We start from the raw sequence: 24,574 nt of genomic DNA on the forward strand, positions 1-24,574 counted from the left end.
TCATCCTTCATTTTCTACTTTGTTGAAATCCTCTTCTATTGAAATAGTAGACACAATGACATTCTGACTTTGAAACGATGCCTCTGTGCCTGTTGTTGGTGGTTTATAGAGGACAATCGCAAGTCCATTGAAGAACATGGTGATGACTTTACAAGTAACACCTACATAGAAGATAAGCAGACAGGCATGACTTTGGACCATTAATGATGAATGAAAAACAGTTTCCACCGAGTGATTCTTCACACATAGAAAGTTCCTACTTTAAAGTGAATAATTATAAGGAATAAAAAGTCTATACTTTTGAACTTTAGCCCACAAGAGGAGCTGAGTGTGGTGGCACACAGCTGTAATCACAATGCTCGGGAAGCAGAAGCTTCCCAGCTGAGGCCAGCCAGGCCTTCACAAGGACTTTAGGAGCAGCTTAAAACAGAGCAAGACCCCACTCAAATGAATAATATTAATAATTTAGTATTTCTATTAAAAATAAGTAAAGACATAAGTTACAAAACTAATGCTGTGTGTTACATAGGAGTCAATAAATCCTTTGCCCATTTTTGTTTTTCTTTTTGAGAAGCTATTTTGCTATGTGGCTCAGACTAACATCAAACTCATGATCATGTGATCTTAGCTTCACGGGATCTGGAATTATACACATGTACCACCTCTACACCCAGGCTCTGGGCTCTGTTTCTGAGTTTGTGAACACATACCATATTCAAAGGGGGAAAGCAACCAAGAGTCAATAATGAATAAAACATCTCACCATCCTTAGACTTGAAGAAAGTAAAGAAATTTCATGTCAGAAGTAGAAAATAATATTAAAAGTAATAAGGCTTCCGAGTTCCTATGAGAAGGCCTGGATATGAATGTTACATGTAATACTTACCCAAATTTGCTCTGTCATATCAGCTAAAACCCTGATCTATTCCGGTTTATTGTAAAAATTTTGATTTGATGACAAATACTTCTTTTGTGACCCAATTACATAAAGATAAATTAGTTTCCACCATAAGATTCAGCATTACCAAGTGTTAGTATTGAAAAGCATCTCATGGTGTAGTTTTTCCAATAGTTGAATTCCTATTTGTTAATCATGCCTATCTACTCTAAAACATCTGAAAATTAGGAATTCTCCTTGATCTATCTAAGTATTATAATTTGTCAAAAGATCACTAACATATTCAATTGTCTCAGTGCTTGGTTGTTTACTTGTGTTTGAAACTTTAAATTAAATTTAAATGTAATTCATACAGTTACAATATTTCTCTTTATTCCCTCTAGACCTCCCATACACTCCGTCTTATTCTTGTTTAAACCCATGGCTTTTTTCATTAATTGTTTCTATATGCATTAATGCATATGCATAAATATTCCTAAATATAACCTACCTGGTCTGTATAATGTTACCTGTATGCATGATTTCAAGGCTGACTACTTGGTTTTGGATAACCAATTGGTGGCTCTTCCCTGGGAAAGATTACCCCACCCATAACACTCCTTAGTTGCCTGTAGTTCTTCATATAGGCCAGAAGTCTAAGAAGAGACTAAATATTTGTCCTTATACCCACTGTTAAGTGTAGTCTTTGCACCTCATCAAGGAAATGCTATGAACAAGTAGAATAAAAAGAATTTTGAGTAGTAGGTACAACTAATGAGATTAATTTTATCCAGACTAGTTAATATTTTCTCCTATTGTGAGTTAACATATTTATTACTTATTTATTCTGTAGATATTGTGTTTCTGTAATTATGAATTCAGGTAGTATACTCTGATCTATATATAATAAAAGTGTATCTTGACATTTGTTAAAATCATAGCAATGAAAATCAAACAACACTTGTATATTTGACATCTCTCCCTCCCTCTCTCTCTCTCTCTCTCTCTCTCTCTCTCTCTCTGTGTGTGTGTGTGTGTGTGTGTGTGTGTGTGTGTGTGTGTGTAAGAGACAGTGTCTCATTCTTAGCCCAAGCTTGCCTGAAACTTACTATGCAGCCTATGTTAGACTCAAATTCATACCAATCATCTGGGCTCAGCTTCCCATGTTCCAGGATCATAGCTGTGTGCCACCAAGTCCAGCTAAGAGTTCTCTATATTTAAACATTATAAGTCCTACATCGATAAGAAATGTTTAACTATCACATTGCTATATACAAGATATATACTTTACTTTATTAATCTTATCTTGAATTTGTCATTTAACCAAGAAAGTATAGACTGCCATCAACCAAATGAATGAAAGATCATGGTAAGCCGGGCATTGGTGGCGCACGCCTTTAATCCCAGCACTCGGGAGGCAGAGACAGGCGGATCTCTGTGAGTTCAAGGCCAGCCTGGTCTCCAGAGCGAGTGCCAGGATAGGCTCCAAAGCTACACAGAGAAACCCTGTCTCGAAAAACCAAAAATAAATAAATAAATAAAAAGAAAGATCATGGTAAAAGCTATGAATTGTAAAACGTTTCTTGCAACTGCAGGACATTGCCCTGCTACAGTCTTACATAGTTTCCAAAGCCCACGCACTTAGAGGAAAATCATCCCTCTGGGCTTTTCAAATTCGCTTTTATTTTTGTGTGTACTTGCCCAAACATTTAAGAAAAATTGCTCTAAAACAGCACATGATGTGCGGTATATAGAAAGTGAAAATTTTATTCTTTTACCTAAGAAAACTCAAAATTGCAGGGGCCATTCCATGATATCATGTTGGATAAGTACTTTCAGCCTCAGAAATGCAGAATTTCCCCCACAGAATGGCCTGAACAGCATACCTAACCTAGACTGTAAATCATTAACAATGTGATTCACATTAGTCTACTCTAAAGTTACCAAGATATCAACTTACTTATGGCTACCAGCATATGGGCCATCCTGATATTATCATAAATCCAGCAAGCTCCTTTTATTCCACATTCATTGACATCCCACAGAACACATGTGCTGTCTATTGTGACACCAAATATAATTGGCCCAGGTATTGTACCTAGAGGAATTAAAGACAAAATGAAAATAGGTGAAGATTGTAACTTATAACCATAGGTTCTAATATGTATAGCTATACATATATTTATATAATACCAATAGGTCTTACTCTGTCCAAATGCACATTAGCCAGTTCATTCATAAATCAAAGGGTTATAAAATTTGTCAAATATTTTAAATAATTATATGCAATAATATATTTCTAACCAATTCAAAAAAGTCCTTTAATAGAAACCATTAGCACTAGGGCCAGTGAGAGGCTCAGTGAGGAAGGGCACTTGCCTCTTGGTCTGACAGTCTTAATTGGATCCTGAGATCCACATAGTAGGGAGAGAGAGAGAGAGAGAGAGAGAGAGAGAGAGAGAGAGAGAGAGCATACTCCTGAAAGCTGTCCTCTGTCCTCCACGTGTTTCATGTGTGCTCCCACATTCATGCACACGCATATGCTAAGTAAATGTTTAAAAAATATTAAAGACAATTTTACTCATATATTGGGTTAACACAGAAAAATATTTTATTTTGATTTTATCTGATATAAAACTATAAATAGGTAATGTTTGAGAATCTGCAAAATCTTTAAATTCATGTAAATGCAGCTATATCCACTAACACATTATGTGTAGCAACAGCTTTCAAAATATCATTTCCCTAGCTTTTTACAATACTAGTAAGTGAATATTTTAGTTTACCTCTTTCATAAGTTAACAAACAAATCCCTCTTTGACATTGGCTATGCCAGCTTTAGAAAATAAAAAAAATTGGTTCACAAGAAGGCTGATAAATTACTATTTGCATTATCTGCACATTTTGTGCCTATTCATACACACATTAATGTGGGCATGTGTGTATAATGTAGCCAGAAGGTGTGTCTGAGTGGACATGTCTGCATACAGGCATATGGTGGAGTATTTCTTACACACACACACTCACACATCCCAGGAAGCAATGAAGTAACCCTGATGGAGAATGTACTTCTGTGTATATTCATCTTATTGATTGTTGAATAAAGTACTGTTTGGCCAATGAGGGAACAAGTTAGAAGGGAGTAGGAGTCAAAGAGGCTTCTGGGAAATGTAGTAGAAAAGTGGTGATCCAGGCAGGAAGTGACATAGCAAGGAGACTCATATTTAAACAAGGACAAACAGGAAGTGGTCCCTTTTCCCCTCTGCTCTTCCTCCAGATTCACAATGTGATCCACCGGCAAGGGAAGACGCCAATGGAAGGCGTCAGATAAGTCTTATAAAATATATAGATTTATGATAATTAAGACTGAGCTAGCAGATGAGAAATCATAGTCATTGGCCAAACAGCATTTGTACATAATAGAAGTCTCTGTATTATTTTGTCCATCCACGTGGCAGGCAGAACTCAGGTGGCTGGCAGAGACCACCCACGTGGCAGTAGGGCTCGGGAGGCTTTTGGTGGAAAGATTTATAGTAACATAACCCTCTTTACCTCTCTATATTCCATGTTAGTGAGTTCAAACATATGGAGACTGAATGTATTATTATAATAATCCATACTGAAGATGCTCAGTTATTAAATAAAAGGTAGTAAGAAAAGAAATATATGCTGAGATCCACAACTGATATTTCAAATGAACTGGATATTCCCATGAGGTTATATTCCCATGGGATTAGAAACAACAGATAACAAGTCAGACAGGTGAAGTGTAAAGTCTTTGTATTCTTGTGTCATGTAAATAGTGCTACATCATGAATGCTGGGAAACAGCTTCCATCAATGACAACCATGCTTCCTTTCTCTTCCATCATTTACTTGCTGTGTAACATATCTGAATGGGTAAATAACACTACTGAACCAAGACAACATATACTAATCTTTTTACTAACATACCTATCAACCGCAACAGCATGAACTGCACTCCCAATGCTAGAGACCGCTCGCTGTGATTGACACACCTACAAACATATTCAAAACAAGTGGAAAAAAAAGTCAGGGCATGTATTAGTCACAATCACACCTTCACCTGGACCTGAGTTTAGTATTTCTACTCAAGTAAGTGTTGTTCATATTAAAATATTTGTAAAATCTTACAAAGAAATTATTCTGGGATTACATAAGAAAAATATTATCTGTAGTAAAGCACTAAAAAAATACCAAAAAGTCAAGTTAAGGAAAAAAAACCCTCCAATTTCCCAGGAGGTGATGGCAAATGCCTTTAATTTTAGAACTTGGGAGGCGAATCTCTGAGTTCAAGGCCATCCTGGCCTGCAGAGTGAGTTCTAGGACAGTCAGAGATACACGAAGAAACCCTGTCTCAAAAAATCAAAAATCAGAAAAAGTATTCAATTACAAAATTACCCTTCATAAAACCTCTAAAGAGATTAGACATGAGGGGAAGAGATGTACTTCGGCAAAATAAAAGTCACAGATAACAATCATGGGTAACAGTCAATTCTGAGAGTAGAAGAGGGAAAGGATGCCCACACTCACAGTGTTCAAATTCTGCACAGATGAAGTATGCAACAAATACAAAGAAAATACCTCCAAATTGGAAAGGAAGAAACTGTCTCTGTTTTTAGATGGAGTAAAGCCTCCATGAAAAGAACTACTTGCAGAAATGAATAGAGTTTATAAATTTGAAGATACCAAATTAGCATTACCAATTAGTTACATTTCTACATACTATGAAATATGCATAAAGGAAACTGAGAAAAAAAGTCCCACTTACTATAAAATCAAAAAGTAACTAAATACCTGGGTTTAAACAAATAGGAAAAAAGTCTTGGACATCAAAAAAATGTAAGAATATGTTGGGAGACATAAAAAAAAGACATTGCAGTGTTCACAAATCAAAATAATGTTGTCTACATCCCATACTCTCCAAGGCAATTAGAATAAAATCCCCATCAAAATGCTAATGAAATTGTTCACAAAAAATAGAAAACACAATCTTAAATTCATATAGAAAAGACCCAGCATAGCTATCCCAATTTTGGTCAATAAGAACAATATTGGAGGCATAATATTACCAGATTTCAAACTACAATAACAAAGCTATAATAATAAAAAGTCTGGGTCTGTCATAAAAATGTACACAGAGATCAATGGAATAAAGCACATATGTGTATGCTTCTGATGTTTGATGAGGACATCAAGAACACATATTGGGGATGTGTGGAAAATTGTATATTCTATATTCATATGCAAAAAAATGAAATTTGGACCTTATCTCAAACTGTACACAAAATGCATTCAAACTGACTAAAGACTAAACATAAAACTTGAGTCCTATCCTTCCAAAAGCAAAACCAGAAAGTTCTCTATATTTATTTGAGCAATGATATGGCTATCATACCTCAATATAAGCAACCAAAGCCAATAGAGGCAAATGGGACTGTTTCGCAATCTTTCTGCAAATCAAAGGAAGCAAAGTGAAGAAACAGAGTGCAGGAAAGAACCAGCAAATGAGGCATCTGGGAAGCATTTTATACACACACAATAAATCATAAACTCAAGCAAAGCAATAACAAGAGAAAAGTTCTAAAAACAGGCAAAAGATCTAACTAGGAACTTCTATGAGGAAGACAGAGCACAAGCCAGGAACAATGTGGGAAACAAGGCTCAGAACCAGTGGTCATGAATAAATGTGTGTTAGACCACAAGCAGAAGCTGTGTTGCACTTACTAGTTCAACTTTGATACAGTGGAACAAAATGATCAAGAGGAAATGCGGAAAAAAAAAAAAAACAGTGTAAACTACCAGAAGGACAATGAGCTGGTCCAGACAGACAGCAGTTTCTCAAAAGGAGTTAAAATCGTGAGGAATAAGGGATTCAGCAGAAGGTCAAAGAGATGGCTGCCCTTCTCTGCTCACCATAGCCTCACTGACAGCAGCAAAGCTATCGAACAACTCAATCGTCAAATGAATGGATAAAGAAAGTGTGGTATAGAAAATAATTTTACCACACTAGGAAAGGGATCTCTTTCCATTTGTACAGCATGGATGACCTTAGAGTGCACTGCACTGAGATGAACCAGACGAGATAGAAACACTGTATGTTCTAATTCATCTGTGTGCACCGGAGCATCAGCCTCGCTAGAAGTACAGGCAGACTGCTAAGATGGCTCAAGTGACCAAAGTACTTGCTGCCAAGACTGGTGACGTGAGTCCAGTTCCCAGGAACAACACCATAGAGGGAGAGAAGAAAAGCGACTTTCGAAAGTTGTCATCTGATGCCCACACAAATGCCATGTCATAAGTGTATACATATACATGCACACAAATTAATGAAAATTTTAAAATGTTTTTAAGAAGTAGAGAGTAAAGTGATGATTACCAGAATACATAGTTCAGTGACTGTATTGTACCAAAAGCCAGAACAGGCTCAACTATACAGCAAGTTCAAGAACAGTCTGGTCTATATGAGACCCTGCATTAACCTCTGGTCCCTCACCCAAAAACTTTTATTATATATTTGAAATTTAGTAAGAGTAGATGTTAATTACTCTTATACACGTGTGTATATGTATAAAAATGGTGACTGTGTAAGATGAGTGCTATGGATATTATTTCATATCATATGTGCCCTTCAATGTATTTAATAGTAGCACATACAGGTTTGATTGACTATTGCAATGATTCTGGAAAGCAATTTAAATAAGATATCATCTGCACTAACAACAACAAAAAATAACAAATGAACAAAAAACCTTTCTTGGCAAAGATTATAGGCAGGTACCCCTACACTCAGGTGAAAATCTTATTATCATTAGTAGTAGTAGTATTTTGAGTATCACAGTTAACTAAGCTTCAGAAATGCTGACTTCTTCTAAAGTTGAGGCTGGAATCTCACACATATAGGTTAAGTATATAAACTGAGGCAATAAGAAACTATTTCTGGATTCAAGAATATTCTTTCTTTAATGACTGTTCAATGACAATAATGTGTGATCTCAGCATACAAGGGAGTCATGTGAGAGAAAAAAGATTTATGTTTCTAAACAAGTTAATAAGCCAAGCAGAGTGGCCCAAGCCTGTAATCCCAGCACTTGGAAGCCTAAGACAGAAAAGAATTGGTGCAGGTTCGAGGCCAGCTTCAGCTCATAGTGAACTGCTGTCTAAAAGTACAAAACAAAACAAAACTACAAACAAGCAAGCAGTTAAAATGTGTCTTACATAATTTAAATTATTTTTCTAAATTGTTCTTTTTACTAAATACCTCAAATTCCTGGTGATGTTATCTGTTTAATATGATTCAGAATCTATACACTTTCCACTTACTAAAAAATATGAATGACAATGAGTTTTTTTTTAAAAAAAAAGTGCTAAGAAAGAAAAAGCACAGCATTTGTTAGGCAAGAGGCAGAAAGCCTGCTGTGGGAAGGTAGAGACTCTTGTAAAACAGCGTTAAAGGAGGAAAAAAAAAAAAAAGAAAATCATCAACAATGCCCAGATCACAGCGACCTTCTTAGCAGTTTATAGTGAGTTTGTCAGAACCTACTCTTCAATTTAGAATGAAGATCGTTGTGATTATGGACAATACTTGCACACAACTGAGCAAGTCTCAGATGACACTGGTCATGTGTGAACCTCAGAGAGATGAATGTCTAGTGAATGTCACATGGCCATAGTAAGACACTTTCACACATTAGCTTCTTTAACCCTCACTCATCTGGGCTTCTGTGCAGTCCCAGAATTCATGCTGTATCAGGGTGGTACTGCTTGAATTAATAAAAGCCCAACTGAACCTCTAAGTCCACCGCATGCTTCTGTAGGGTCTGCCAGTTTCATAGTCCAATGCTTACCTTAATATAGACACAGTTATTGGAGTACCTGCCATAAAGGTAAAGATAACGGTAATGAAGAAAATGCCAAGAAATATGGGCAAGTTTGCACAGTGAGTTTCACATTTTCCAGCTTTAGCTTCAAAGTCAGCACTTTCCACAGTCGATGTGATTTCTGCTTTCCTTTCAATGCAGGAACAATTGTAATACACCTGAAATTTCAACAGGAAAATGTCAAAGTTGTTTATTTCAAAAATGTGATTTTTGTCACTGTCCTAATCTATAGATAATGGTGCTGAGAGTGATTAATCCTAAGAAACTGAGCACATAGGAACAAGCCACTCGTATGAAATCCAGTCACCTGTATTTGACAGTGGCTGTTACTCCAACGTGTAGCCTATTATTGGCCCACGACATAAAACAACTTGACAAGCGAACAAAAACTATAATTTTGATAAGTGCCACGGTAAAATTATCCTGTACACTATACACCTTCATACCCTTTTTATAACATGTAGGATAACAAATTTAGGAGTTACTCCATCTTTACTGTGAAAACTACCTTACATATAACTAACTTATTAGTTATTTCTTATATAAATATAGATATGGACGAATACCTATGATAACAGGACATTGTGAAAGGTAACAACAAATCACATTCTAATGTTGCAGGAAAAAAAGATCAGTTATTTAGAAATTGTATTGAGTCCTAAAGACATTGTATATCTCAATGTTATCCTTAATGTAAATATTAAAAACAACAGAATAATACTGAAATGTGGAAGCGAAAGAAACTAAATTTATATTTGAGCCTGAATTAATGATTTGGATGATTTATAATGTATCTATGGTGTATGAAACTTAAAAATAATAAGTTGTGCTATATTACTGATTAGTAACCATTCTCAAGGATCTTATAATTGAGAAAGAAACAAACAATATAAAATGTAATATAACTGTCATGCTGAGCTCAGCAATAGTTGCCTCACACATGAAGGCAGGAGACTTATCTGGAGGAAGAGGTTAACGGGGAAAGTGGAGCAAACAGAAGGAAGACTGAACAGCCCACTGTGAGGGTCAAGATGACAATCACAATGCACAATGCACATTGCTTCTTGGAGGCAAAGTAGAAAAAATGGCTACCTTTGGTTTCCTGCTTGAAACCGAGTTTACACAACCTGCAAAGCATGGAGAGAAATACTGGATCCCATCACTTCCACAGAGGGGGTAATAATAGGACCGCAAACAGTTGCAATTGGCATTACAAGGAGCAGTCAAATTCCCCAGTTCTCCTGTTCTGGAAACAAGAAAAAACAGAGAAGGTGAGACTTTTTTTATGATGTTACTCCTAAGGGACAACTCAGAAGCAGTCGTGTCTTGTCAGTGTCATTTAGTCAGTCACTCACTGAATAAATACTAAATGAATAAACAAAGTTTCTGCTTTTCCATGAGATTTAGCATACAATTAACCTATCTCTAGACCTAGACTGAAATCTTTGAGGAATGATGCTCTTATTTAGCTTCAAGTTCTCATTAATCAACACAAGGCCTACTTATCACCTCCTCAGACACATTGCTGAATGAATGAATGAATGGATGGATGAATAAATGAATGAATGGAGAAGGCACTGGGGAAGAACTTTGAGAAGAGTAAACCTTAAGGGGAAAAGCAGTCAAGTAAGAGTTATTAATTAATAACTGTTACAACACACACACACACACACACACACACACACACACACACACACACACACACACAGTAAAATAAAACAGAGTGCTCCAGTAATGTCAGGTTTTCCCAGTGACAGTTATTGGCTCCCTGGATGATCTGTGGATTGATTGGTAGTACCCTCATCTGCTACTCATCAGTTGCAAGCAGCTTTCTCCTTAGTCACAGCAATGAAAAAATTGCTAGACATTTACAAACATCCCCAGAAAGTGAGCAAAATTTTTAAACCAAAAAGAGTGATGTTGTTTAACACTGTTGTCGAACCATTGAATCTGTCTTTGCAAAAAATAAATTTCCTGACTTCAGACTCTGTGATGTGGTGGTAATACTCTTTCTTCCTGTGTGTGAGAAGTCACAGAAGTCCTGATATACAGGGGCACAGAAGTCCCAATATATGGGGCACAGAAGTCCCAATATCCAGGACACAGAAGCCCAATATACAGGGCACAGAAGTACCAAAATACAGGGCACAGAAGCCCCAATGTATATATAGGTGCAGAAATCCCAATACAAAGGTTATTCTAATCAAAGATGCTCCCCCAGGGCCTCACCTAATCATTCATTCAGCAGTGTGTTTGAAGCAGGTGATAAGTAGGCCTTGTGTTGGGTAATTGGAGCACACTGAATAAGATAGCATCATTCTTCAAAGATTTCAGTGGAGGCTTAGAGGTGGTTTGATTATATGCTAATCTACTGACTGTAGTTTACTGGCACATACAGATAGATGCATTTTAGAAGTTCCAAGTCAGGATGACTATCAAGACAAGAGGTTTGGACAAAGGATACCTGAGGAGCTACCTCCTAAACGAGTCTTAAAGATGAGCAAAATTTAGCCACACAGTGGGTAATTGGAAGAGGAGCAATTGAACAGAGAAAAAATAGAAATTGTGTCTTGCCACAGCTAAATACTGAGCCAAACTCCTGGAATCCATTTGCAAAGAGGGAGGAGTGATGAGCAAAGGGGTCAAGACCAAGCTGGAGAAACCCACAGAAACAGCTGACCTGAACAAGAGGGAGCTCATGAACCCCAGACTGATAGCTGGGAAACCAGCATAGGATGACCCAGACCCCCTGAATGTGGATGTCAGGAGGACTGGGAGGTCTATGGGGCCCATGGTAGTGCATCAGCATTTATCCCTAGTATATGAATGGACTTTGGGAGCCCATTCCACATAAAGAGAGACTCTCTCAGTCTCGGTACACAGGGCGGTGGGGAGGAGGCACGGCTAAACCCTGCTTGAAATGATGTGACAGACCTTAAAGATCCCCCACGGAAGGCCTCACCCTCCCTGGGGAGCAGAAAGAGGATGAGATAGGGAGTCGGTGGGGGACAGAGGAGGCGGGGAAGGAGAAGGAACTAGGATTGACATGTAAAACAAGATTGTTTAATATATATATATATATATATATATATATATATATATATATATAATATTGGCATTCCAATGGTGTTTGGAACAGAAAATAAAATGGAATGTTCCTGTAAGATGTCAGGGTCTAGAGTAATGGTTGCCTCAAGGGCTTTGTTAAAAGTCAATGACTGTTAATTATTATAAATATATACACAATATTTTCAAAAGTTGACCAAAAATGTTTTTACGTGTGCGTGGTAAACATGGATTTGTGTGTGTGTGCATGTTTGCATCTGTGTGGGTGAATATATAAGCATGTGCCTGAGGTTAACATTCAACAGCTTCCTTGATTACTTTCTTAATTAAGACCGTATCTCTCACTAATCCCAGATATCTCTGATACAGGCTAGTCTAGCTATCCTGCTTGCTCTGGGGATCCACAGTCTGTCTTTCCAGTGATGGAATTAGAAGTAGGCCACCATGTCCATCCAACATTTACATGGATTCTGAGTATCTGAACTCGTTTCTCACACTTACTCAGCAAGTATTTATCCTCTAATATTTCACAAAGTACGAATTTGAGGGAAGGAGACCAGTTATAACACCCAAAACAAGTGATCAAAATGTAAAGAGAAACCAAAACACAGCTTGATTGTAAGAAAGATTGGAGATAACTTTTTTATATACAGTTAAGATTTGGCAATTGGTAGATGATAAAGCACTGTTTCAAGGAATTTGAAGGGACTCCTACTATTTAGCATGGGAGAACCCAATTCTGAGGAAGAGGTAACAACTATGGTTTTATACATATATTAAAGTTAAGAGTCTTAAGTTGGTGGACAACTGACCCAAACTTAGAAAACTTCATATCCATTTGCATGTATATTTAACAGAAATCATGATAGTGATAAGATCTAACATACAGTATGTAGACATATCTAACTTTTTGACACTCTGACACAGATTGTAACACACAGTGTCCACTCTTAAAAATTTGCAAAATCTAGGATGCTAAGCTGAGGTTTGGGGAGGTGTGCTCACTTCAAGTTCACACAGCAAATCTCAGACGTGCTACCTTATGCAGAGAGGTAGAATCTTAACTGAAAGAGGGAACCAGAGCTGGAGATGAGAGAGAAAAAGCATCATTCCAGAACTGTAAGTGAAATATGTAAACCAATGAAACATCAAAGTGTCTAAAAAACAATCCACCAAACTGCAAAATGTTGGTATGTAAGTCGTAGGTAGAGAAGTTTGTGAAGGAAGAGGATCAATGTAGAAGGGAGGAAACAAGTTGTTGGGTAGTGAAAATCAAAAGCTAGGTTGTAAGGGGCTGGAAAGATGGCTGAGGTGGTAGGGGTACATGCCACCAATGCTGATTCCCTGAACTTGGAGTCTGGAACCCATGTTAGGAGAGATCCAACTCCCACAAGTCATCCTCGGACCTCCACATACGTACACACCCAAATGAATTCATAAATACAGTGTTGTAAGAACACTTTCCTTCTGACTGAAGTACCTTCTCATGCAGCTGTGCCCTACAAAACGCTGCCATGTGTGCCTTTGTCAAACACCATTATATTATGAAAGGATGATAGTCTCTGCCCACAGAAAGCTTACCATGGACAACAGAAAGGAGACTAGATGAAAATCAGCCCTTGAAATACAAGTTAGTAATATAAAGCTACACAACAGTTTCAATTTAGAATTTCCAATACTTGTCAAACACATACTGAAAATACACAACGTGCAACATATGACATTATGCAAAGCACAGCAGAAATAAGAAACGTACATTACTTATCATCAAGCTCTGCTCAATTTATCTGCATTTTATAAAAAATTATGACAAGTGATAAATAGAATAGGAAATTATTAGTAGAAAACTAGTAAATGCTTTTGAAGTATATTTTCTTTCTTCTTTCTTTTTTTCCCCAAGATAGGGTCTCTTTCTGTAGTTCAAACAATCCTGAGACTTGCTATGTAAATCAGGCTAGCTTAAGACTCACAGAGAACCACCTGCCTCTGACTCCCAAGTGCTGGGATTAAAGGCATATGCCACCACACCTGGTTGTAAAGTATATTTCCAGCATTTTCATATTTTTCTTTTTTCTTTCTTTGTGTTCTTTTTTTTTTCTATTTTCAGACATATAACCCACTTCCACTCAAAACTGGTTCATGAAAGTAGCCTTTACTTTTAATAACATTTACACCCTTGGTAGTGTGTTCTTTCTCCCTTTCCTTCTCAGCTCCTTAAAACCTATTAACCCCATTTTCCCTTAGGTCACAAAGCCTTCCCTAATTATAGTCAAATAAAATTGAAAAGACCTCTCCTTGTGAATGTTATAGAACTTTCTAGAGCTCCAGTCACCCAACCATTGCTCAGTCACCATTTTGTTTTCCCATCTCTGTTTGAGAGTAAGAATTTACTGTCTGTAAGAGGAATCATGAAGAAGTGTGTTGACTAAATGTAATTGAGCTTAACCAAACATTTATGTAGAACACTCAGCATCATATTAACTCGAAGGAATGACAGACACATAACTGCAAATCAAGATTATTGTTATTGGCAAACTTTCCTAAATGAATTTAATGCCATGTGAATATGATATTACACAAAGTTATGAAATCCTATATGGGGAATAACACCTCCCTCAAAAGCCATGTACACAGGCAATGGAATAATTAAAACAACACAATGAGGCTCCCACGCACACTGTTCTAACCTCTCACCTGCCTGATCTACCATGGGTGGCTTAGGATTTAATAACAAAACAAACCTGGCCAAGAAAACTCACTAAAGGGAGGAACTTGTTTGCAAGATAGAAAAAGAAGCCATTTATTTCTCAAAAATTAACATGAATTCCACAGTAAATAGGACAGTAAATATTATGCAGGTTTAGTTTTATTTTAGTATTTTTAAGTATATCTTCAACCCAAATAAGAGAATTTTATCATAAAGAATAACTTTTGCCAGGTGATGGGACAGACAACTTTAATCCCAGGACTCTGGAAGCAAAAGCAAGTGGATCTCTAAGTTTGAAGCCAGCCTGGTCTACAGAGCAAGTTCCAGGACAGCCAGGGTACACAGAGAAACCCTGTCTCAGAAAACAAAAGAATAGCTTCTATTTTACAATACTGAAGTTGGTAGGAAATTAGGATGTTAAATTCTCTCTAGGATGTTGTCATAGTCTGCTTTTTGTAGCTATAACAAAATATCCAAAGCAAATAACTTAGGAAGATGATAGGTTTGCTCCAGGATAGGGAAGAGTGTTAGAGGGAGGTCAAGCAAAACAAAGCAGGATCTTTTTGGCCTCTGATGATAGAAGGGCCTATCACAAACAAGATGGAAAAGACTATCTAGAAGAGGTTATCACAGGACAGTTAGGAGAAAACCAGCTAGTTTGGGAACTTCTTCCCTATTATAGATGAATCCCTACAAGACAAACTCTCTGTTTGCTTTTTCCTCTTTGAATTCCAGAGCCTAACACCTTGCCCTTAAACAGCAAACTTAATTAACACCTACAGCTTTCAAGAGGGCACTAAATATTCAAATTAACAAAACAAAAGACAAATTTCCACAAGATCTTATACTGAAACAAAGAAAAGGTGTCAATATTTTTTCAAAAGGCAATTCCTAATCTCTGTTTTGAGAAAAAAATACTTGAAAATGCATACATAATATGTGAGACATTAATGTAAAAAGCATTGAAATATATTTACCCATTATATGATTCAGAAACACCAGCAAAGGGCTCATTTTCACATTTTGCATAAATAAATACAAAACTCAGCGTAAGTGCTACTCCAGATGTAAACAATGCAAACTTCATTGTATTTTTACACTTCATTTTGAATTTTGAAACAAGAACACCACCTAAGATTTGACCAAGAGCAGCTCCAGGGATTAAAACAGCCCCTAATGAGAAGTAAGATAATGAAAACACACAATTATGCTCAGTTACTCATATGGACAACTGGAAATTATCAAAACCAGCACCACCATGGCTTCTGCAGACAGAAGCATTTACCTGACACAAAAATATATGCACAGAAAATGTCATAGTTACAGGTGGTGGACGCTTAATAAAATTAAGTATTAACAGAATTAATACATTCTTCTTATCCCATTTTGTCTGTCTCAAGTTGATACAGAACACTGATTTCAGAGAAACTACCCAAAACTCCAAGGAATGTAGTATCCAAAATGACCTACTCTCCCAATAAAAATAACTTGATTAGGTAGACCAGTACACCAAGTGATAAAAAAGAAAAGCTTTTACCTCCAAGGGTAGCTGCAAAGCTGGGTGTCACTCCAAATTGATTTTCTATAAATTTAGGTAAAAACGTGGCAAATCCGGTAGTAACTAATGCTTCAGAAGTAGTTGATAGAACTAAACATATAAAGACAGTATTCCTCATCAAATTCTAAGGAAGAAATACAGTTCATGTGAATAGCAGATTACATCACAAAGTGCTCCATTAACACAGAAGCATAATAAAATGCAAGCCTTTTGACTCAGGGTTTCTTCTGGCAAGAAAATATAATTTCAATTAGGTGATAGATGTACACATGCGCACGTGCGCGTGCGCGCGCGCGCGCGCGCACACACACACACACACACACACACACACACACACACAGGACATTTGTGTGTGGAGCACCTAGGGAATTGACAGATGACTCACTATTTAAGTCATTATGTGTTGATTGGCCTCAAGAGGCCAGCAGAGGAGGCAAAAGCCCATTTGGGAAGGTTTCCTTTTCTAGGGTTAGAGTAAATGTCTATACTATAAATTCATCCCTTGTTAGGTTACTTAAAATACATTTAAATTCCTGTATCCACTAAATGGGGAACTTGAAACTGAGCTCGGAGAATATTGTTTTGTAATTATAGTACTCAGTAACTAAGAATATTAGATAGGTGTGAAGTAGCTACATAGGTATCTCTGCTGCCAACTCTCTCATAATGTTAGTTCACAAGCCTAACACACCAAATTCCCAGACACTAAGGACAGATGAGAACATTAGTGGTGTGGTGGTGAGTATAACTACCTAGCAAGAATAGATGAAACCATTCGCAAAGCTACGCAGGGGAGGAGTACTACCACAGGACTTCTCAACTTTCAGTAGAAAGGAGGAAATGATAACCAGATACAATGGAGAATAAGGAGGCATGATCCAAAAGGAAGAAGGCTTAAGGACAGCCAAGTTCAATGACAATGGATCAATGCACGGCCTAAGGGAAATAGCATGGAGTGACAGAACCACTGAAAATACTGTCAGTGAAGTAAATCATGCTCTTTCAATTATTCTATTCTGGAGCTCAAAGGGCAATGAAATTCAATCTAAAAAGTTACGTATAAAAGCTTTAATAGTAATAGATAAGAGAATAAGTAATAAAATGATATGAAGCTGCTGGTCAGTGGTGGTGAACACCTTTAGTCCCAGCACTCAGGAGGCAGAGGCAGGCATATTTCTGCGAGTTCAAGGCCAGCCTGGTCAGGCTCCAAAGCTGCACAGAGAAACCCTGTCTCAAAAACAACAGCATCATCAAAAATGATGGGAGGGTGCATGTTTGTTGTATGTACACATGTGTAAATACTGTGTTACTATGAGACTGTGGGGAAAATACACACATACATGTACATGCACACACATACAGAGAGAGAGAGAGAGAGAGAGAGAGAGAGAGAGAGAGAGAGAGAGAGAGAGAGAATAAACTTCTATTTTACCTTTATAGCAGTTGGAAAATCTTTAATACTTTTTCCAAAATTTTCATCTGTATGTTGGAAGGAAGTACTACTATTCTGATGAGTCTGGGAAGTTTTGCCAGCTTGAATTTTCGCTGTTCCTGGGGGAAGATGGTGTAGAACAAATGTGCTAATTTTACTATTTGTTGTTTCACTAGTCATTTTAAGTGTGCTTACTCTTTAATTGGTATACCTTCTATGAGTATGTAAATTCCACTAGAGTTCAGTTTCCTTCTGTTACTAAGGTTCTATAAATATGTGTGTCTGTCATTGGGCTGTGCTAAGGGCTAGTATTCATTAACATTCCTGAAGGGCAGCCAGGTGTGATGGCTGACTTCTATAATAATCAGCACTCATAGCTCAGTTTATGCCAAAAGGATTGGCATGAGTCTGTGACCAGACTGTCCATCTGGGCTGTAATGTGAGACCTTGTCTAAAAATTAAAAACAAAACAAAACAAAAACACTGAAAATATCAACTAACAAATGGAGCTCCAATCTGTGTAAACATTAATGTTTAGTCAATGAATTTTAATTTAATAACACAGTTTTGCTACCAACATATATTATTCTTCAGTTGAAGTCTGATAACAGTTTTATTCATTTGAAATGTTGGGGGGACAGTCTTTATAGATTAATGCATGTGGGGCTGTTTTCCTTTGTTCACTAAAGAAGACAGACACGTGCTTGGAATGTGAGGTAATGTTTGCTGTCTTTCACTGTGGCCCTTTGTTTGAAACCATTGTTCTGTGGATAAAATGGAAACAGCATTATCTTCTGGCACTGTAATGGAATTACCCAGGATGGTAGAGACATCAATGGGTTAACAAGCTTCCAGTCTATCGAGTGTTCTTTTACCTGTCTCCCTGAACCTCCAAATCCACCTCCACTCACCCCACAAACATCCACACACCTCCACACAACACTTCCACACCTCCACATACCTCCAAACGCTATGTTTCAAATGACATTGCAAATAAATAAATGCCTTCAAGTTTGACAAAATTGCTTCAGAAACAAGAACTCATAAGAGAATTGACATTTCTACTAGGATGATATTTTCCAAGGCTATCTAGTATTGAAATATGGTTTATAAATTAATACATGACAGAATGTTTTTAGGACAATTGAAAAAAAGTAAGGACTTGTAAAACTATCAATAATTAGCTTGAAGGATTTAACACAGATTAGTCCTTGAAATTAATGACTAATGGAACATGAGATAATAATGATTTACAATTTTATCTTGCATGTACATGGGCAAGAATTAAGATAAATCACAAGGGCAATTTTAGTGAAAAGGACTTAGTACTCAAAACATAAATGGGAATGAAATAATCCGTAAATATTAGTGTTTCTATGAATATTTTCTAAGAGATTAGATTTCAAAAATATGCATTGGCAGACCATGAAGGTCTACAAACAAACAGGGTGATTCTACAGTTCTTACTAATCACCTTGAAAACCACTGACCTAAAATTACAATAAAGCTTTCTGAACTAAGAGATGCATTTACCTGGTAAATACTTTGGAAAACAGGAGAAAGGTATTATCAAAGACCAAGCAAAGAGCCAAGCTAAAAGAAATCCAATCCACCAAGCACCCAACCACCGGGGATCATCCTCAGTGACATCAGAACTGTAAGGACAGAAAACAAAAGTCAAAACTCATTCAGTCTTAATCAGAACTCTGTCATAACAATTAGATGTCTTATAATAAAATTGTAAGGAAGTCATCACAAGGAGTCAGATAACAGATAAGAGACATGCAGGTATACATGAGGTTTAAGAATAATTCTTTGGAAAGCATCATAAAATGGCAAGCATGTAGACTAAAGGGAGGACGTAGTGGTTAAGAGCATTTACTGCTCTTGAAAAGGACCAAGGTTCAATCCTCAGCAGCAACATGATGGCCCACAGCCATCTGTAACTCAAGTTCCCACAATCTGACGGTCTCTTCTAGCACTACACACATGGATGGTAGACAGGCACATGTGCAGGTAAAACATTCACTCCCAGAAAATACTAATAAATAAATCTTTTTTAAAGCAGCAAATATGCAATAAAGGTTGAAAGTATTTAATAGTAAATATAAGCATGACAAATATTTAAAAACCTATGCAGAATTTCTATACATTATTTAGTTTTTTTTTTCATTTATTTCAGTAAGCTAAAAACATCTTGCTGTAGATCACTGACCCATGTTAAAAGTTTCATAAAGCATGCTTCAAAGAACACTTTATTTAAATTGTTCTGAAACAATTTATTAAAAATTGCATAATGGATGTGAAAAGTACTGTGTGTGCCAAACAAATAAAGCTGAAGGCAAAAAATAATTGCATAATGGTTCTCCTATTTTAATATCAATAAGACCTTCCTCCACACACATCACTCCGTCAGTCTTTTTCTGATGTCAAAATACTTGATTTTAAAAGCTAACAGTCCTATCTCAGGGACTGTCCTGAACATATTTTATATTGTGTCTGTAAGAAAAACCCAGAAGTAGCATCACAGAGAACCAGTCAGACCCACCACGTCATTTATTTACTACTTGCTGTCATGTGCAGCACTGTGCAGTCAAACTTCCAGTGGGAAAGGGGGAAGATGCTGCCTGGGGCAGAAGCTTACTATTCAGGAGGAAAAGCCAATCCCAGGTAAAGAGGGAGTTGAGTTCAAAACCAAAAGATCAACTCCAATTCCTGTGTTTCCCACTTACAAACCTGTACATGTTGCTGCTGAATAAAATTATTGGGGGAATTGAATAGGATAACATGTAATATAAGCTAACAGAAAATGTGTTGTGTAGATTATAAGCATTGGATAAATAATGTTAATTATCACTATCTTGACTGCCTTAGTATGAAAACAACATGGTTTTTACAACATTATCAGAGCTATCACAGAACCTATTCTCATTTGGATACTTATAAGACAGTGTTATCTATCTGCAAATAAATCTACAGGGAAGCTCAATTTATTCAATAATTATTATTATTGAATGACACAAAGGGTATATGAAGTATACTTTAAAAAGTCACTGGTAATTCTATTAGACATCCTTATTTATGAACAATATGCTAAGAGATTTAGAAAGTGGTGCAAACACAGTACTCATATAAAAATAATGTGCATTGTTTTATTTCCTGAAATCCTTCATGACATTCTGAGTGAGAAATGAGGTCTCCTTTACTGAAATAGAGGGAAAAATTAAAAGAGAAACAGATATTGTCTTGCCTTTGTCCCATTGCAACATCAATGTACATTCTCAACAGCTGTCCACCCAACACATAACCAATGGCCGGGCCTAGAATTGACATAGAATAGCCGATTCCTAGGAAAAGATTAAAGATATTTGGAATAGTTATATAAACAGTTTTGCTCAATATTCTAACAGCAGTGAAGAAATATATGTTACTAAAGAAAATTCCTAATGATTAGACCTACATCAAAATTACAGAGATTTAAAAAATTATCACTTGAAAGTTATCATTTGGTTAACAGTTATGTCGAGGAATCTAAAAATAATGACTCAGGATAAAAAAAGAACCACTTGATTAATATAATAACAGTTAAACCCAATAATTACAAATCTGTCTATGTTGTGTAACTGGTGGTGGGGATCATACATACACTGTTTTCCTTTTGAAGTAAATATTGTTTACAATTTTGTGGAAGAAAACAAGGCAAAGTAAGAAGTCTCCCCACCAGGCACACACTTAGAAAGCTTTCTTTATTTTACTGTGTAGCGGAACCAACCTAACACCTGCATCTGCTGATGAGTTGACTTCCTTTTTTGTTTGTTTGGTTGTTGTTTTTTGAGACAGGGTATCCCTGTGTAACCTGTGGCTATCCTGGAACTCCCTCTGTAGACCAAGCTGGCCTCGAAATCAGAGATCCATCTACCTCTGCCTCCCTAGTGGTAGGATTAAAGGCATGCACCACCACTGACTGGAGAAAAGTTGATGTCTTAAAAGCAAGTCATTCATCTTTAGTCATGATTCCTGGTGAGTTCTCTCACTTTTACTAGCAGTAGGGGTGAACAGCTTACTCCTGGCTAATAGATATTTATATTGTTGCCATATATAAGAAAGTATTTGCAAAATGAAACTTACTGTATTGACACCTTCTAAACTTTTATTTTCTTACTTGAACACACAAACACACACACACACACACACACACACACACACACACACACACACACACACACACACACACTACTCTGAGTAAAATCCCCTGTCTTGAATGTCAGCATGTTCAGGATTGGCCACAATAAAACCATTGTGCATCCTAGTAACCAACGGGGCAGTACAGTAAACAACTAAAGTACAATCACAGTTACTTAAATGAAATGCCCATGGCATTACAATTCACATGGTTTTGTTTTTTGTTTTTCTTTCTCCCTTAGTGATAGGGATGGAAACCATCCGAGGCAAAGGCTCTTCCAACTTTTCCTACACGGTGAACAAACAATAAATCAAAATACAAAGAGTTCACTCACCTATATAGAGAGAAGATTTGTGTGTAGGTACAGAGTCATCAATAAAAGCTGTTCCCAGGGTATAGAGTGGAGTTCCTCCAGTCCCAAGTAACAGTTGTCCCAGGACAAAGATATACAAGTAGTTAGAAAGCAAAGAGGATGTGGATTCACAGCTGGTGCTATTCCTTGTTGTTAGGCAAGTATCTTTAGAGGAGAGGAAAAATGGTAATTTCCAGTTTAGCCATCAACTTAAATATCTACTTACAAATTACATTTAGACAAGATGTTCCTTCCAATCACTTCATTTTCACTACATTTAAAACAGATAAAGGTACATATAAAAAGGTTTATAGGTTACTCGGGCAAAGTTAGAAATTACTCTCTTGACAAATTTTAGAATATAAAGAAATACTACTTAAGACTTGAATCTAAGAAGTTTGCAGATAACCAGTTTAAGTATATCAGTGATGATAAGGGGCCAAAAATTAAAAATAAAAGTAAACATTGCAGTTACTTCTTCGGTCAAGAGCTCATGATATATGCTAAGGAGCTCATGGAGATGTTGTGATGGAAAGCACAAAGCAGAAATAAGAGAACAAACTACTAGAAATGGAACAGGGAGTAAAGACTGGAGGACTTCCAAGGAAAAAAATAGTTGACACATAAGAATACATGAGAAAAACTTAAAGCCCCAAGATTCCGGTGAGGGCTAGAGGATTGGTAGTCAACTGGCACTTGTTACTCATGCAATGGACCTGGGTCCAACTTGTGACACCCACATGACAGCTCACAAGGGCCTCTTTTAACCTCCAGGCATGCGTGGGGTGCACAGACAAACCAGCCAGCAAAACACTTATGCACAGAAAATAACAAAATAATTTTTAAAACTTTCAAAAGACATAAAAGGTAAGACAGCAAGTCATACAAAAGCAATCAAAACAAATGTGTAATCAACTAGAATCAGAAAATATATACATATTCCAAATTAACTGAAAACAGTTTTATAATCTCTAGGGCATAGAGCAAGCATCACAGGGAGTTGGGTGTAGGACTTTCCACCATGAAAGTCCCTGGTAAAATGTTAATGGGTTTCCAAATGTCACTAATGAAGACAGGGGCAAAGGTGGGTAGTTGTGTTGCCCAGTTACATAGACACAGTGAAGACATAACAAAATGTAATCAATGAAAAATGGCATGATTCGTACATTTCCTTCTTTTACTTATTTTTGTATTTTAAAATGGAATGAGCCTTCTCTGGAAAATGGAAGATTTAAAACACCATATAAAGGAGGGAAATTGTTGAGGCTCATTAATGGAAAGCCATCTCCTTCTGCAACCCAAGGTTATTTTATAAAGTTTTAATCATTTTGTATTTATTTATTTCTTTTTTCTTTTTCTTTCTTTTTCTTTTTGACATGAGGTTTCTATTTATAGTCCTGGCTGTCCTGGAACTCCATCTGTTGACTAGGCTGGTCTGAACTCAGGGATCAGTCTCTGCCTTTTGAGTACTGGGATTAAAGGTGTGCACCACACTCAGCATATAGTTTCATTTCCCTTAAATTGTCTTTAGTCTACTGTGTTACATATTTTTTTTTTACTTGCAGGAGGTAGAAAAGGAGAGGGAGAAAGAGGGGGAAGACCTATGACTCTGTCTGGAAGGAGACATGACATTTCAAGCTGATTCAAATATCACAGAGACCATCATCCCATCCTGTAAGGGTTAATCCATGTGAGCCTATCCATCACCTGGGAAGAGCACCTCTGGGGAAAAGTAATACTCGTAAATCAATGATAAGAAGCTTGAAAGAGCAGCCATCACCTTAATAAGTGCTGTAGGTATAGACCCCAAAGCCCTGGGTCTGTGCAGTTACTTAGAAACCTCACTGCTAACCTGCCCACTTCTTTCTCTGAGTTCTCAGAGGAAGCATAACGTTTCACATTCCCTTTCATCAGATGCTGGCCAAAATCTGAAGCCTACTGGACTTGGCACGTGCAAGTCCTCCAAATGCCTGAAGACCACCCTGTTCTGCGGCTTTGTGAACTTCCATAACTGAACATGCCTGCTTTCCTGGCCTCCACCACGGCCAAAGCTTGCTCTCTGCCTTTTCCATCTCCTTCCTCACAGCTTGCTTTTCCTTGGTATTCTCCTAAATGGTCTTTGAGTTCCCATCTGAGTCCATTTTCAAATGGTTTTCATCAACAAGACTAAGAACCAGCAAATGCAATAAATGATAATGATAAATGGTAAAATATATCAAAGATAAATGATAGATGCTTAAAAAGGTGAAAAGGTTGATTATGGATATTGCATACTGTATATTCTTGTTTTAACTAAATTCTATTAATTTGTGACATTACATTAAACAGAAAAAATAAATTTAAAAGAGAAAACAACATGTAAGTTAACAATAACCACAAGAGGGAGCCCCCATATCACTTATAAGTTCAGAAACCCAGTGGAGGTAAAGTTAATATGAATCTTTTCTGTAGCATAAAGGCAAAAAAGTACACACACACACACACACACACACACACACA

At 36.9% G+C, this 24,574-nt stretch overlaps 1 protein-coding gene across 1 annotated transcript in view; it reads right to left on the minus strand.

Annotated features, from left to right (window-relative positions):
* The window catches only part of Slco4c1 (solute carrier organic anion transporter family member 4C1), a 45,885-nt gene continuing 21,311 nt past the window's right edge, over window positions 1-24,574 (minus strand). Inside the window, exons 3-13 of the mRNA XM_027397699.2 lie at window positions 22,058-22,240; window positions 20,791-20,887; window positions 19,074-19,195; window positions 17,541-17,659; window positions 16,088-16,232; window positions 15,528-15,723; window positions 9,870-10,023; window positions 8,745-8,935; window positions 4,831-4,895; window positions 2,838-2,975; window positions 1-161 (exon numbers count right to left, since the gene is read on the minus strand). Of these exons, the coding sequence (XP_027253500.1) occupies window positions 1-161; window positions 2,838-2,975; window positions 4,831-4,895; window positions 8,745-8,935; window positions 9,870-10,023; window positions 15,528-15,723; window positions 16,088-16,232; window positions 17,541-17,659; window positions 19,074-19,195; window positions 20,791-20,887; window positions 22,058-22,240 (1,571 nt within the window). The remainder of the gene's footprint in view (window positions 162-2,837; window positions 2,976-4,830; window positions 4,896-8,744; window positions 8,936-9,869; window positions 10,024-15,527; window positions 15,724-16,087; window positions 16,233-17,540; window positions 17,660-19,073; window positions 19,196-20,790; window positions 20,888-22,057; window positions 22,241-24,574) is intronic.

This window comes from Cricetulus griseus, chromosome 2 (assembly GCF_003668045.3).
Source record: "Cricetulus griseus strain 17A/GY chromosome 2, alternate assembly CriGri-PICRH-1.0, whole genome shotgun sequence".
NCBI lineage: Eukaryota > Metazoa > Chordata > Mammalia > Rodentia > Cricetidae > Cricetulus > Cricetulus griseus.